The 11255-nt window shown below is 37.2% G+C and overlaps 2 protein-coding genes, 2 non-coding genes and 1 pseudogene across 5 annotated transcripts; 3 read left to right on the forward strand and 2 right to left on the reverse strand.

Annotated features, from left to right (window-relative positions):
* The first annotated feature begins 285 nt into the window (after positions 1-285).
* Positions 286-1702, forward strand: F46F2.4 (annotated as a pseudogene). The gene is made up of 4 exons: positions 286-409; positions 454-529; positions 646-818; positions 870-1702. Coding segments are annotated over exons 1-4 (1206 nt in total).
* A 565-nt stretch (positions 1703-2267) lies between these two features.
* Positions 2268-2976, reverse strand: F46F2.3 (Prion-like-(Q/N-rich)-domain-bearing protein). Its single transcript, NM_078131.9, has 2 exons — positions 2713-2976; positions 2268-2628 (listed from the first exon to the last, which is right to left on the reverse strand). The coding sequence occupies exons 1-2, from the start codon at positions 2938-2940 to the stop codon at positions 2443-2445; spliced, it is 414 nt and encodes a 137-aa protein (NP_510532.1). The 5' UTR covers positions 2941-2976; the 3' UTR covers positions 2268-2442.
* Positions 2977-5411: 2435 nt separating this feature from the next.
* F46F2.5 (CDT1 domain-containing protein) lies at positions 5412-10676 on the forward strand. The gene is made up of 8 exons (NM_001029500.5): positions 5412-5592; positions 7004-7099; positions 7216-7259; positions 8359-8574; positions 8619-8715; positions 8780-8903; positions 8960-9085; positions 10298-10676. The coding sequence occupies exons 1-8, from the start codon at positions 5432-5434 to the stop codon at positions 10544-10546; spliced, it is 1113 nt and encodes a 370-aa protein (NP_001024671.3). The 5' UTR covers positions 5412-5431; the 3' UTR covers positions 10547-10676.
* 21ur-13356 lies at positions 8116-8136 on the forward strand. The gene has a single exon (NR_072702.1).
* Positions 9099-9119, reverse strand: 21ur-14059. The gene has a single exon (NR_072703.1).
* Positions 10677-11255: the final 579 nt, after the last annotated feature.

Genomic DNA, 11255 nt, shown 5'->3' on the forward strand with positions numbered 1-11255 from the left:
TACGAAATGTGTTCAAGAATATATTGCGTCAATACGTAAAAAAATTCAGAAGCGGTACTGCTTCAGTAGTAATAAAACTTAATAAAAAAATTTATTTTCAGGCGATGATAATTCATCAAATCATTCTGGTTTTTTTACTATATCACACTGCCCTATCAATTGTTTTGGAGATGAAAAAGATGGAGCAGTTTTTGTTCTTGTCAAGGATCTTGCCAGCCGCAAAGGAAAGGAAAAATATTATAATTAGTGCTATCAACATAATGACGTGATTTGTAATTTTTGTGAATGCAGCACCCATACACTACATGTGAACATACCGGCCTTCGTATATACTGGACCATGTTCATAACCTGGTACGGAGTTCCTTCTGTTTATTCCTACTATTTCCCAACTTCGTGGATTGCCAATAGTAAGTTTCGCCGCTTTGGAAAGTGCAATTTGTTTCAATTGCAGTATGGATATTTGCGTCTGGTGTGGTAGCCGGTTGCCGATACGGTTGTATTAACTTCAAAAAAACAATGACAATGAAGTAAGTTATAGTTTATGAATAACTATGATGATGCTGCAAATCAAAAAAATTTGTCTGAAACATTGACTACAACTCTAAAACCTACTGTTATATTTGTTATATTTGTTTGTTTTCAGGTTTGTGAGCTCATTCATTTTCGCATACAAGTTGCTCGCTCAATTCCTCATCAGTCAAGGCCTTCCGTTCGAGAGCGTGTTGAAACACTAGAGAAAGCTGGTTTCTCAGCACACAAGCGCTCGATCAAGACTGGCAAACCACTGCAATTTTCCTCACAAGTTGCCTTCATTTGGTAGGTTTTCGTTTTCTCTTTTTGTCCGTTGAAACATTCATTATTTTTCAGAACGGCACGTTTGCTGTATTCAGTGAAAAACTTGGCATCCAGTACATTGGTGATGAGACCTTAAGCCACCTGATATACCTCCAGCGCCTTCTTCAACAATGCATGAAACATTGTCGAGATCTCAGCATACCGAAAAACTCGATTTCTCAAGTTGTGCCAGCCATCATGTCGATTCGCAACTTTATCGCATCGAACTCAATGAGATATTCGTTCCAAAAACAAATCCGAGAATTGTCTACTGCCGCATTCAAAGAGATCACGTCAGGACCATCACATGATCAATACAATATTTCTACCCTCTTGGATCCCCGTTATGCGTACTGCAAAAAAGTGTATACCGAAGAGACTTGGAACACTCTCGAAATGAAGTTTATTGAGCGATTGATTAACAATCCTAATTATGATGATGTTAAACTCGTTCACATCTGTTTGATATCGGACAAAGAAATACAATTGGACATTATCAAAGCTGAATTGGCTAATTATCGTCAAAGCACTGCCTGTTCGAGTAGGCTTCAAAATGATGCAAGCCCATATGCGTGGTGGAACAATCATGAAGGAGGAACCACGTTTTTGGCTATATTGGCTCGGGAATATTTGGCGACTCCAGCAGTGTCTATTGATGCTAATTACTTTTTTTCAAGCAGATTCCAACACATCTTGAATACTTACTTTTCACGACAACTCGACATGTATTTGGAGCTTGCCGGAGGCTATCAAACATATAAAGGAAAAGGTGCATTGAAGGTTTGTGACATAAGTGAGTGCGATGCTTTTGGACGGCCAAATCGAGCAACTTTTGATCACATCCTATCAATTGAATCTGATTGATTGTTATTTTGGATTTTTGTATATGAAATTATTTTTCTTAATTGTTTTATAATTCTTATTTTGAAACAGAAGTTGCGACTTTTGAATCTGCCTTTTATGAACAGGGTAGTCCATAATTAATGTGACAAGTGTCGCGCACATTAGAGAGGCGTATGTGATTCTCACTTTTTCGGATAGGGCTGTGGTGAAGGTTCAGGCTTCTGAACCGTATGTTAGTGCGAGTAGAACTGTTGAGTCAATTAGGTTCGCACGAATCTTCTTGTCGGTGATGGAGTCGGTGGTGTTCTTGATTCCGTTGAATGCAGCCCGGGCTGCTTGACGTCTTCTGTGGATTTCCGGCATCAGATGGTTGATTTGCCGGCCGAGGTAGATGTATTCCTCGAAGATAGCGAAAAGCTTCAAGAAATTTAAAACAAACGAAAATTGCCAAAATTTTGATTGCCGAACACGGTCGAAAATCTTGAAAAATTGTAAACGGTCAACGAACAATCGCAGCTTGTCTTGAAGACCTTACATGCAATAAAGAATTCCAATTTTAAAATTTGCTTCAAGTTTCGGTGCTCTGAACAAAAACGCAAAAAATTCTTTGTTTAAGAAAAAACAATCATTATTACTTCAATTTTCAACTAGAACAATACTAGCAGAAATTAAATCACAAAAAAACGTTAGAAATAAAATGGGAATAATCCTGAGTGGCAGTACGCAATTAGATCATTAATATTGAACATAATTCAGGAGATATTTAGTGGAATCTCTTGTATCCAGCAGCTGGTCCGGAAGCGTAAGAAGATGGTGGTGGCGGTGGTGGAGCTTGAGCGTATGCTCCTCCTCCTCCGGAAGTTTGGGCAACTGGCTCGGACACAGTCTGGTAGTTTTGGACTGGAGCTGGCTGTTGGTAGGCTTGTTGGACTGGAGCGGTCTGGTAGGCCTGAAATATGTTTTTTTTTAATTTTTAATAAGCTATGTTTCAAGAGCTGTTGGTTTTGGAAAAAGATTGATAAATAAAACTTACAGATGGTTGTGGTTGGTAAGCTGGTTGTTGGTAATGTGGCTGGTAGGCTGGCTGTTGGTATTGTGGTTGGTAAGCTGGCTGTTGTGGTGGGTAGTATGGGGCTCTGGCAGCAGCGCATGGATCACATCCTCCAGCTGGGGCACCGAAAAGTCCTCCGAGTCCTCCTGGACCGAAAAGGAAGGCCTGGGCGGAGGCGACAAGGAGGGCGAGAACGACGACCGACTGCATGGTTATTGCCAAAACCTATGTGACTTGTTGAAGTGATTTGAAAGTCATTTCTCCGTCGTTAAATACCAAGTTGAACTGGGCGGGTTTTGCGGGTTTTGCTGATTTGGTTCAATGTCCTTGAGGTGAGAAAAGTGATGGAGACCTTGTTCAGCTCCCCACCCGATCTCAAGGAAACAATCTATCTTCTTGTGTCGAGACAAAAAAAAAACGTTTTTCGAAAAAGGTAGTCTGACGACAGGAATCTCGCCTTGCGAAGATGGGCAATGCCACTTGGAGATGATCACTAAATCTGTATTACTCAGTAAACCGAAAGAGATACAATCGGATGTGCGTATTTTTTGAAAATTTTCGAGAAAAGAGAAATCCGCCGGCTTTGCGGGCATCAAACCCCAAATCGGTTTGTTTACTATCAACATGTTTGTGATAGTGAAATTACTAGATGATCGGGAATTTTGATGCTTGTAGTTGAAGTTTTGTAGTCCAGGTTTTTGCGTAGAAGTTGTCAACATTTTTTATTTTAGGTACGTCTCATTTGTCAGGTCATCAGCCTGACAAAATTTAGCTGAATTAGGATTTAGCATCATTAAAAAAAAATATAAAAGAGACACTTTAGAGATGTTTTAAAAAACGTTCAAATAACAGTATGAACCAGGAGTGCGCGGCAATTGCCGATTGCCGGAAATTTTGAAAACCGGCAATTGCCGGAATTGCCGGAAATATTAATTTGATACTTTTTCTAGATTTAAGAGCCTAAACATGCATTTTACTGAACAATTTTCTCTTTTCAAGCTCAAAATTTGGTAGTCTTTGAAGGATTGAATGTTTTCTGTCAGAAAATGACTAACCAAATACTAAAAAATAGTTCCGATTGCCGGAAACCTCCAAAACCGGCAATTGTCGAAATTTCCGATTGCCGGATATTTCCGACTGCCGCGCACCCCTGGTATGAACAAATTCGGAAAATTTGCCGAGCTCGGCAAACGGCAAATTCGGCAAATTTGCCGCACCCGCCTGCTACGAAACATTGACTTAATTTGAAAAATGAACTGCGATTGAAATAATTACGGTGATTAAAATGTGGTAATTTCTCTTTTTTTAGCTCTATATCTCAAGAAATCAAAGCAAATTGATAATTTTTCCTCGGAAGTTGTGATGCCAATATGAAACACCAGTGAAACCTCACATTTCAGGCTTCAAAGGTGGAGGAAGTCTTCTGAATGCATCCAATGACATCATTAACAGAATTTTACAAAAAAGTAATTTTTCCAATTTTTTCGTATCTGAAGTTGCCAATACTTCGAACAATCTTTCTACCGATATAACCATAAATGTAGCTTTTCTGCCTCACATCAGACGATACTTCTGACCTTATAACTAAATAAAAATGTGCATTTTTTGCAAACTGACATCAATTTCAGGATTATCACTACGGATATCCCTCTGTTAACAACTCGAAAAGATTGAGTCAAAACGAAGTCAGAGGAGGCACTGAAAAAGTGCACCAGGTCATCTATTTCTGGTGTTTTGATAAATGCATGGCAAATTTTCTACGTCATCATCTCCTGCTCATGTCATCATACGTTATTCTGGTGTACCCCAGACGTATTTCTAACTTTCTTGAGTTTCCAAGATTTCGTAATGTTTTCCATTATCGCCATTTTCTTACGCATTTTTATTTTCACATCCATTTTTTAGTTTAATATATTGCTTTTCTGTTATTATTCCCATTCATTTGTAGGCTTCTTGACGCTTCGAGAAAGGTCTATTCAATGTGAACATGAAAATATTTTTCTGACTTTTAAAAACTGACTTTCAAATTTATATCCAAACAATTTGAAACACGTTTTCTTCAACTAACTCCTATTTTTTCAAAAAAAAATTCATCTTCAAACCCCGTAGTTGACAGGAAAATCAACAAGTATTGAGAAAGAGAAGACGTTGAAGCAATGACACAGATATGATATAATCTTCTTTACCAAGACCCTCACTCACACTCATACATTGAGCCGAGCTGGTGGGAGCTCAATATAGATAAGCGGATATGTCTTGAGAGAAGCAAAAGCTGGAGATGCAGGAGAAGAAAACTATTACGGAATTTGAGTCGTCGTTTTTTTTTTTCAATTTTATTATACATATTTTTATTTTGTTGACTCTTCTTTTTTATCAGCGGTTTTCATAATTTCTCGCTCGCGTTCATTTTTTTCTAGAATTTCCAAGTTACCGTATACCCTTTCAACCTGAAAAAAGCATCTCTACCTCAAACTGTACCTTATTCTCTTATTCCTTGTTGATCGTATTTTGTTTAGTTGATTTTTTCGTCTTTAACCTTTTTTGTAAGCAACCCATCTTTTGCATTTTGCCCCCCTTGCTTCCTGTTCGCCAAATCAGACAAATAGTGATAGCAGTAACCGCCCTCAAATCGAACGATATCTTCATCGTCTACCTATGTATATCCCGACGGAAATTTGTGTTTTTGCAGGAGGTGAACCGAATGCCAGTAGTGCGTCCGAATGTCACATCAGTCAGAGACAGAGTCGCGGCGATTGAGAAAAAGGAGTTGGTGGTTGTGGGAAAGGCAATTGAGAATACAGTAATACGGGCAAAGTATGAGCCAGATGTTCGCGGGGTTAATCGGTTTCGGCACTTTCATACGTAAGTTTTAGGGATTGGTGTATGTTTTTCAAAACTCTTTGTTTATATGCTTCAGGAAAACGTATGAAGTTAAAAAAAAAATTGTAACATCTTCCAGTGATGATGTTTTTCTTTGAACTTAGATGATCTACAAAGTTCGCACTATATAATTTGTTCAACATTGCCACTAGAGCGTAGTCTTCACATTTGATAAATTTTCACTTTCACGCAAAACGTGGTTCCATAGCAAAGGTGTTCTAAATGAACTTACCGAAGTCAAAGCATGATCAGAAAATTTACAAAACGTTACAATTTTTAGTCGAGAAAACATTCAAAATGGAACTTTCAAACTAGTGGTGGGCAGCAAATTTTTTCGGCAATTCGAAATTGACGAAAATGTCTAATTTTAGAAAATATTCAATTTCCGATACATTTAATTCAAGCAGTTGTAGGTGAAAACTTAGTAACTGCTACTAATATGTACATCAGGAGTGACTTCAAACAATTTTTCCATTGAAGTGACTCACCCTTACTTGGCAAAAAAAAACAAAGAATAACTTTGAAAACTACACTCTTAAAAAAATATTTGGAATAAAAAGATTTCCAGATAGTGTAACGGAAGTGATGTTGAAAAAAGGCCAAGAGACCTTGAAAGTTGCTGGCGGATTCATCGATATCTGCAAAAATTCCAAAATGAATTTGGCAAACCTGTCGTTTGTAGATAACAAAGTTTTATTGCAATGGGGGGATAATGTTGAAATTCATTTTGTTAGCATGTTGCAATTTTCTTAATTTTCGAGTCTAAGAAATCACTTTGTATTCAAATTTAAATTTTAAAGCACGCGGGTCTTTTTCTTTTTCTCTATGGAGTTTAATGGAAACCTTACGCCCACTAGATGGCTCTCATAAGCTAACCACCCTTCATTTCTCCTCTCCCCCCCCCCCCCCTTTGCCCCCCACGTTTTGCTTGTTATTTCATGAGCATTCATGAGCATTTTGATACCTGAAAAGAATTAGTGGGTATTCAAAAGATCCTTGAATATTTTTCGGTGGTAAGGGTAAACAAGACGCTTGAGATTATCCTCAGCCAATCTGGTGCTATATCATCAGTTCCTTTTGGTATTCGATTTCACTCATTTCTTATCTGACTACTAACTTCAAATCGGATCTCGACGGATTTCCAAAAACTATTAATTTACTATTATATTAGATTTATATAACATGATGAGGTGGGTACCATTACTAAAGATCTCTTGATTTCAAACGACTGTTGGTCTCGAAACCTATTGTTTGCCAAACATCATCAAGTTTAAATGTCCTTGGCATTTGTATATCCGTTTTAAAAAATGTACTAAAATGTTAACTAGAAAAAGGGAAGGAATTCATTCATACCTACAGTAAACAATCTCTCATATTTATCATCCACTTGCAGACCGATTCCGGTGAGTGACGTCAGTCCAAACGGCTTCGGGAAAGAAACAACTGCAGCGGCAACACACCTTCCTTCTCTTGTCAATCCGTCGCAACAGTGAGTGAACTTTGATCAGTTCGGTTATTGCCGCCTTGCAAAAACACTATTTTTTGTGACTGTGATCATTCGAAAAATTCGAGAAAATATGCCGCCTAACGTTTACCACTTTGCAGGGGTCTCCATGAAAACAAGGACGGAGGAAATGGAATGGAAAAAGGTAGGTCTCAGTGTGACCGGAATTTTATTACCGAGCGTTTAATTACGGGCGGTTGATTGCGTTTTATTAGGTGTGAGTGCAAGAAAAGGAAATAATTTTCTATTTTCTCGAGACGACGAGGGAAACCTTTTGGACTTCCGTGAGGGATTACGTCACGATGTCTAGAAGACATAGGGCAGGCCCGGATGACACATGTGCTAATCGTTTGATTTGGCGGTGCGTCACGCTAATGATATTGCGCAATTGGAAGCGGAAGTTGCGGGAAAATATCCAGGAAGCGAGTTGGAGGAGTAAAACGTGGGGGGTGGGGGATTTGTTCTTTTTTTTCAAACATTTTTAAAGATGTCTAATAAGGATTTTCTGAGGAGTATTAAGTCGTAATGCTAACATTTGAAAATTCGGAGTTATTCAGTTTTTTTTCATTCATTGGGGTGTCTACAGATTAGTTTTATCCACGGAGATTATTTAAATACTCAAGGGATCAGTTATTTTTATTTTTTTCGGGAGAAAAAAATTGTAGTTTTATGTTTATCTATGAGGAGTCTGGGGAGACCGCCAATAATAATAATAACAGTAATTGAAACAAACAAAAATGGGAAAATTTGTTTATAACTGTAACTATGGCAACTGTGAGCCTGCGATATTCTTTTTTGAATTCGAAATCGCGTTGTCCTTAGATTGTTAATGGATATTCCCAAAATTTTTACTATCGTTGATAAATTGGCTAACAATGTATCCTATGAAAAGTCTTCAGCAGGTATGTATTTCAGTACTCTGTTCTGAAATTGAGTGCTATCTATAATAGGTGTGCAGTTTCACAAAATACATTTCAATAATTTTTCGTTGAAAAATTTATTCGAATATTTGTGGAAAAAATGTTGTTTTTTGTTGAATTGTAATTAAGTTTTAACGTTTGAATAAAAATTTGAACATGTTTCTAACAAGGTTTTTCAAAAACGTGTGCTTTAGATATTGAAAAATGTTAAAAGTGTACTTCAAGCTATTTCAAACCTACTCTATGAATATTTGCTAGCTTGAAACGGAACAAAATGCACAATTTCAATATCTATACTTAAAATCAAAACGTTTTTATCTTCAGGAGCTCGAAAAAAGAAGAAAAATGTATCTCTCCCACAACTCAATCACACACCAGCACGATCAAAACCACGGAAAGCAGACGTGGCTGCTCAGAGTTTTTATCTAATGGAAGACATTTCAAAAGCCAAGACTTCATCTGAATCTGACAGTTCTCTGAAAAAGAGCTACTCAGGAGTTCGGCTAAATGATGCTTTGTCAGAGCAGCACAAGAACAATAGTTAGTTCATTTATTTTTTTTTTTCAAAAAATGTTTTACTTCAGGTCCCAAACGGACTTTCGCCTCACTTGGTCAACGTCAGAATGGGGTGATAATAAATCGACCAATGAAAAATTCATTGGAAGTCGCCCTCCCACCACGGTATCACGAGACGATTAATATCAGCTCAGAATACATTTATCAACATTTTTTTTTCGTATTTCAGGTCAAAGTCTGCGCAAGACTTGGACGGTAGAGCAGACTCTAAAGCAGAAATATCACCACTTCCTACCAGCACCAGTTTCGCCCTCGAATCATCGCGAAGTTCTAAAGACATGGCAACGCAAACTGTAAGTTGGAGTGTAGTTACTATTTTCAAATAGGTAGTTGACTGCAAAATTTTCAGAGTAAAAAGCACGTTTCTACAGCAAGCGTTGAATTTTTAAACTGTGTAAGGTCCACCCAAACCGATTCAGTGCCGATTGTGATAAATTCGAGGAGGAAGAGTGAGGTTCCACCGAGTCTACAAGATGTAGGTTATAAATGCCGTTATACTTTATTTGAAATTGAAATCGTGATTCTTGCAATAGTTATATTGTAAAATAGAAACATGGACTTAACAAATTCTTAAATTTGACATAAAGCGAAAATTGCAAAATGTATGTTTAGTGTACTTTTTTAAGGTCTTCCTCAATTTTTTGTTGTATAAAACTAAAATTCTAAAGATGCCTGCCTAAAAAAAGTAGGAAAGTAAAATATCCTATTGGGATTCAAACTTTCGCTTTTAAAAAAATATGTTCGCTACTTTCAGCACACGATGTACATATTTAATCAATTTCCTTACTCAGGACACTTTTCCAATATGTTAAGACTTTTTTGATCATTTGAACATTCAATGTTTCTGTGCTTTCCGAAAAAAAAAAACTCTATCTGAGCCATTACTAGGTTGAATCCTTAAACCACCGTCAAATGAACTTTCTCCGCAAAAACCAAATATCCAACAAAAAAGTCACAGGTTTTCATCATATGTGTCTTTAATCTTTCTCGTCACTCATTGCTGATGTAATTATAAAAGCTAAAAATGTGAACTAGAAAAGGAAATTCGAGGAAAACAAGGTCACGTTTGAAAATGAAATTCTAAAGCTGGAGTGTCTTTTTTTTGAGCTAGTAAGTAGGGAGTTTGTTACGTAAAAAGAAAACTACGCTCGGGATTGTTAAATTTTCACTACGGCCACTCAATGTACATAGATGAATGTTAATATGAGTGTTTCAAAAAGTAATTTACTAATATCAGTTGACATTAAATTTTCTGTAGATAATATTTAATTGAAGTTCAAAAAATAACGAATGAACATCTGATTTCACACATTTAACACAGTTAAACTTAATTATTTATGTTGTATTTAAAATCAGGATAGCTCAGTCGGTAGTGGTGGCCGCTAGCAATCTGGAGGTCACGAGTTTAAGTCCGGTCTCACCCCCTAGGCTCACCCAGCCTCTATTGTGAGGTGGAGCAATCCACGACTGGATTATCGGCCACAGTCTCCGGCTAGGCCGTGGTTTAAATTATAGCCCAGTGGAATCACCACCAGGCAGTGTACCTGAATTCCAGATCCGCAGTGCATAGCGTTTGAAGAACGGATCGTCATTTAATCCTTTTTTTTTAATCTAAAAACATTTAATTTTAGCTGTTTCTTTTGAAGCTTTATTGTTCATTACAGCCAATCTTAATTGTTTTCTTCAGATTGAGGAACGTGAAGCACTGCTCGAAGTCATTGAAGATGCTCTTGGCGAGACATTCGACCGCTACTCGCGCGTCCGAACCAACCAGATAATTGCGAATAGCGCTCGAAAACAGGCACAAATCTGGCGAGACGTCAAGGATTTTCTCGGATGTAATTTGTTCCCGTCTGCAATTCAAATGGCAAACAAGAGCGCAACCAGGAGTAAAACAGCCGCCGAAATAGTAGCCAGCATCAAGATGTATCCATGATTACCTGTATAACTGTAAATAATCAGATTAAAATGTTAACATATTGTATTAGGGAAGGTTGTGAATATTTTGCAAATGTCAGATGTTTTGGAAAAAAAATGTTATTCGTATACTGTTTATAAATAGAAAAAAATTATTAGGATCTTAAATGTGGAATAGCGTTGGATTTGTTACTTTAAAAATGCTAAAGTTATCTTAAAACTGAATAATTAAAATATCAAGATAAAATGTTTTGAAAAATTTTCAAACGTTTGTCATATCACCGGTCTAGAGATTGTAGTCAGTTGAAAAACCAATGCATCTCGAGGCCCAAGGGAACGGGCGCGCGAAAAACCATTTTGTGTCGATTTATAAAGCGTTCCGTAAATCCACACAAATCGGCTCTTCCCGCAACCCCGCCCATTGGGAAACATCCCAAGATGTCTGTGTTTCTGCAACTGATACCACTCTCTGAACCGGTAGTAGTAGGTAAAAATTAGGAAAACAGCAATATTTGAATTTACATGGATTTTATTAAATACTCTTGCACTTGTGTAGTTGATGCAACAATTTTTTTCAAATGATGTGTTTTTTACAAAACAAGGCCATTGCAATCTATTAACAATTTTCGTATTCTTACTGTAATATAGAATTTATATGTTCTTATGTATGTTGTTGTTTTTTTTTCAAATTTGACCCATCCCCTTAAATGTTCACTTCCGCCCAACCT

The sequence above is a fragment of the Caenorhabditis elegans genome, chromosome X (genome assembly GCF_000002985.6).
Source record: "Caenorhabditis elegans chromosome X".
Taxonomy (NCBI): domain Eukaryota; kingdom Metazoa; phylum Nematoda; class Chromadorea; order Rhabditida; family Rhabditidae; genus Caenorhabditis; species Caenorhabditis elegans.

Excerpts from the sequence above, each read along its gene's own strand:
- F46F2.3 (NM_078131.9), bottom strand. The coding sequence starts at position 2,940 with ATGCAGTCGGTCGTCGTTCTCGCCCTCCTTGTCGCCTCCGCCCAGGCC. Across the intron at positions 2,629-2,712 it reads CTTACCAACCACAACCATCT|GCCTACCAGACCGCTCCAGT; the intron begins GTAAGTTTTATT and ends AACATATTTCAG.
- F46F2.5 (NM_001029500.5), top strand. The coding sequence starts at position 5,432 with ATGCCAGTAGTGCGTCCGAATGTCACATCAGTCAGAGACAGAGTCGCG. Across the intron at positions 7,100-7,215 it reads CTTGTCAATCCGTCGCAACA|GGGTCTCCATGAAAACAAGG; the intron begins GTGAGTGAACTT and ends ACCACTTTGCAG. Across the intron at positions 8,904-8,959 it reads AAGACATGGCAACGCAAACT|AGTAAAAAGCACGTTTCTAC; the intron begins GTAAGTTGGAGT and ends CAAAATTTTCAG.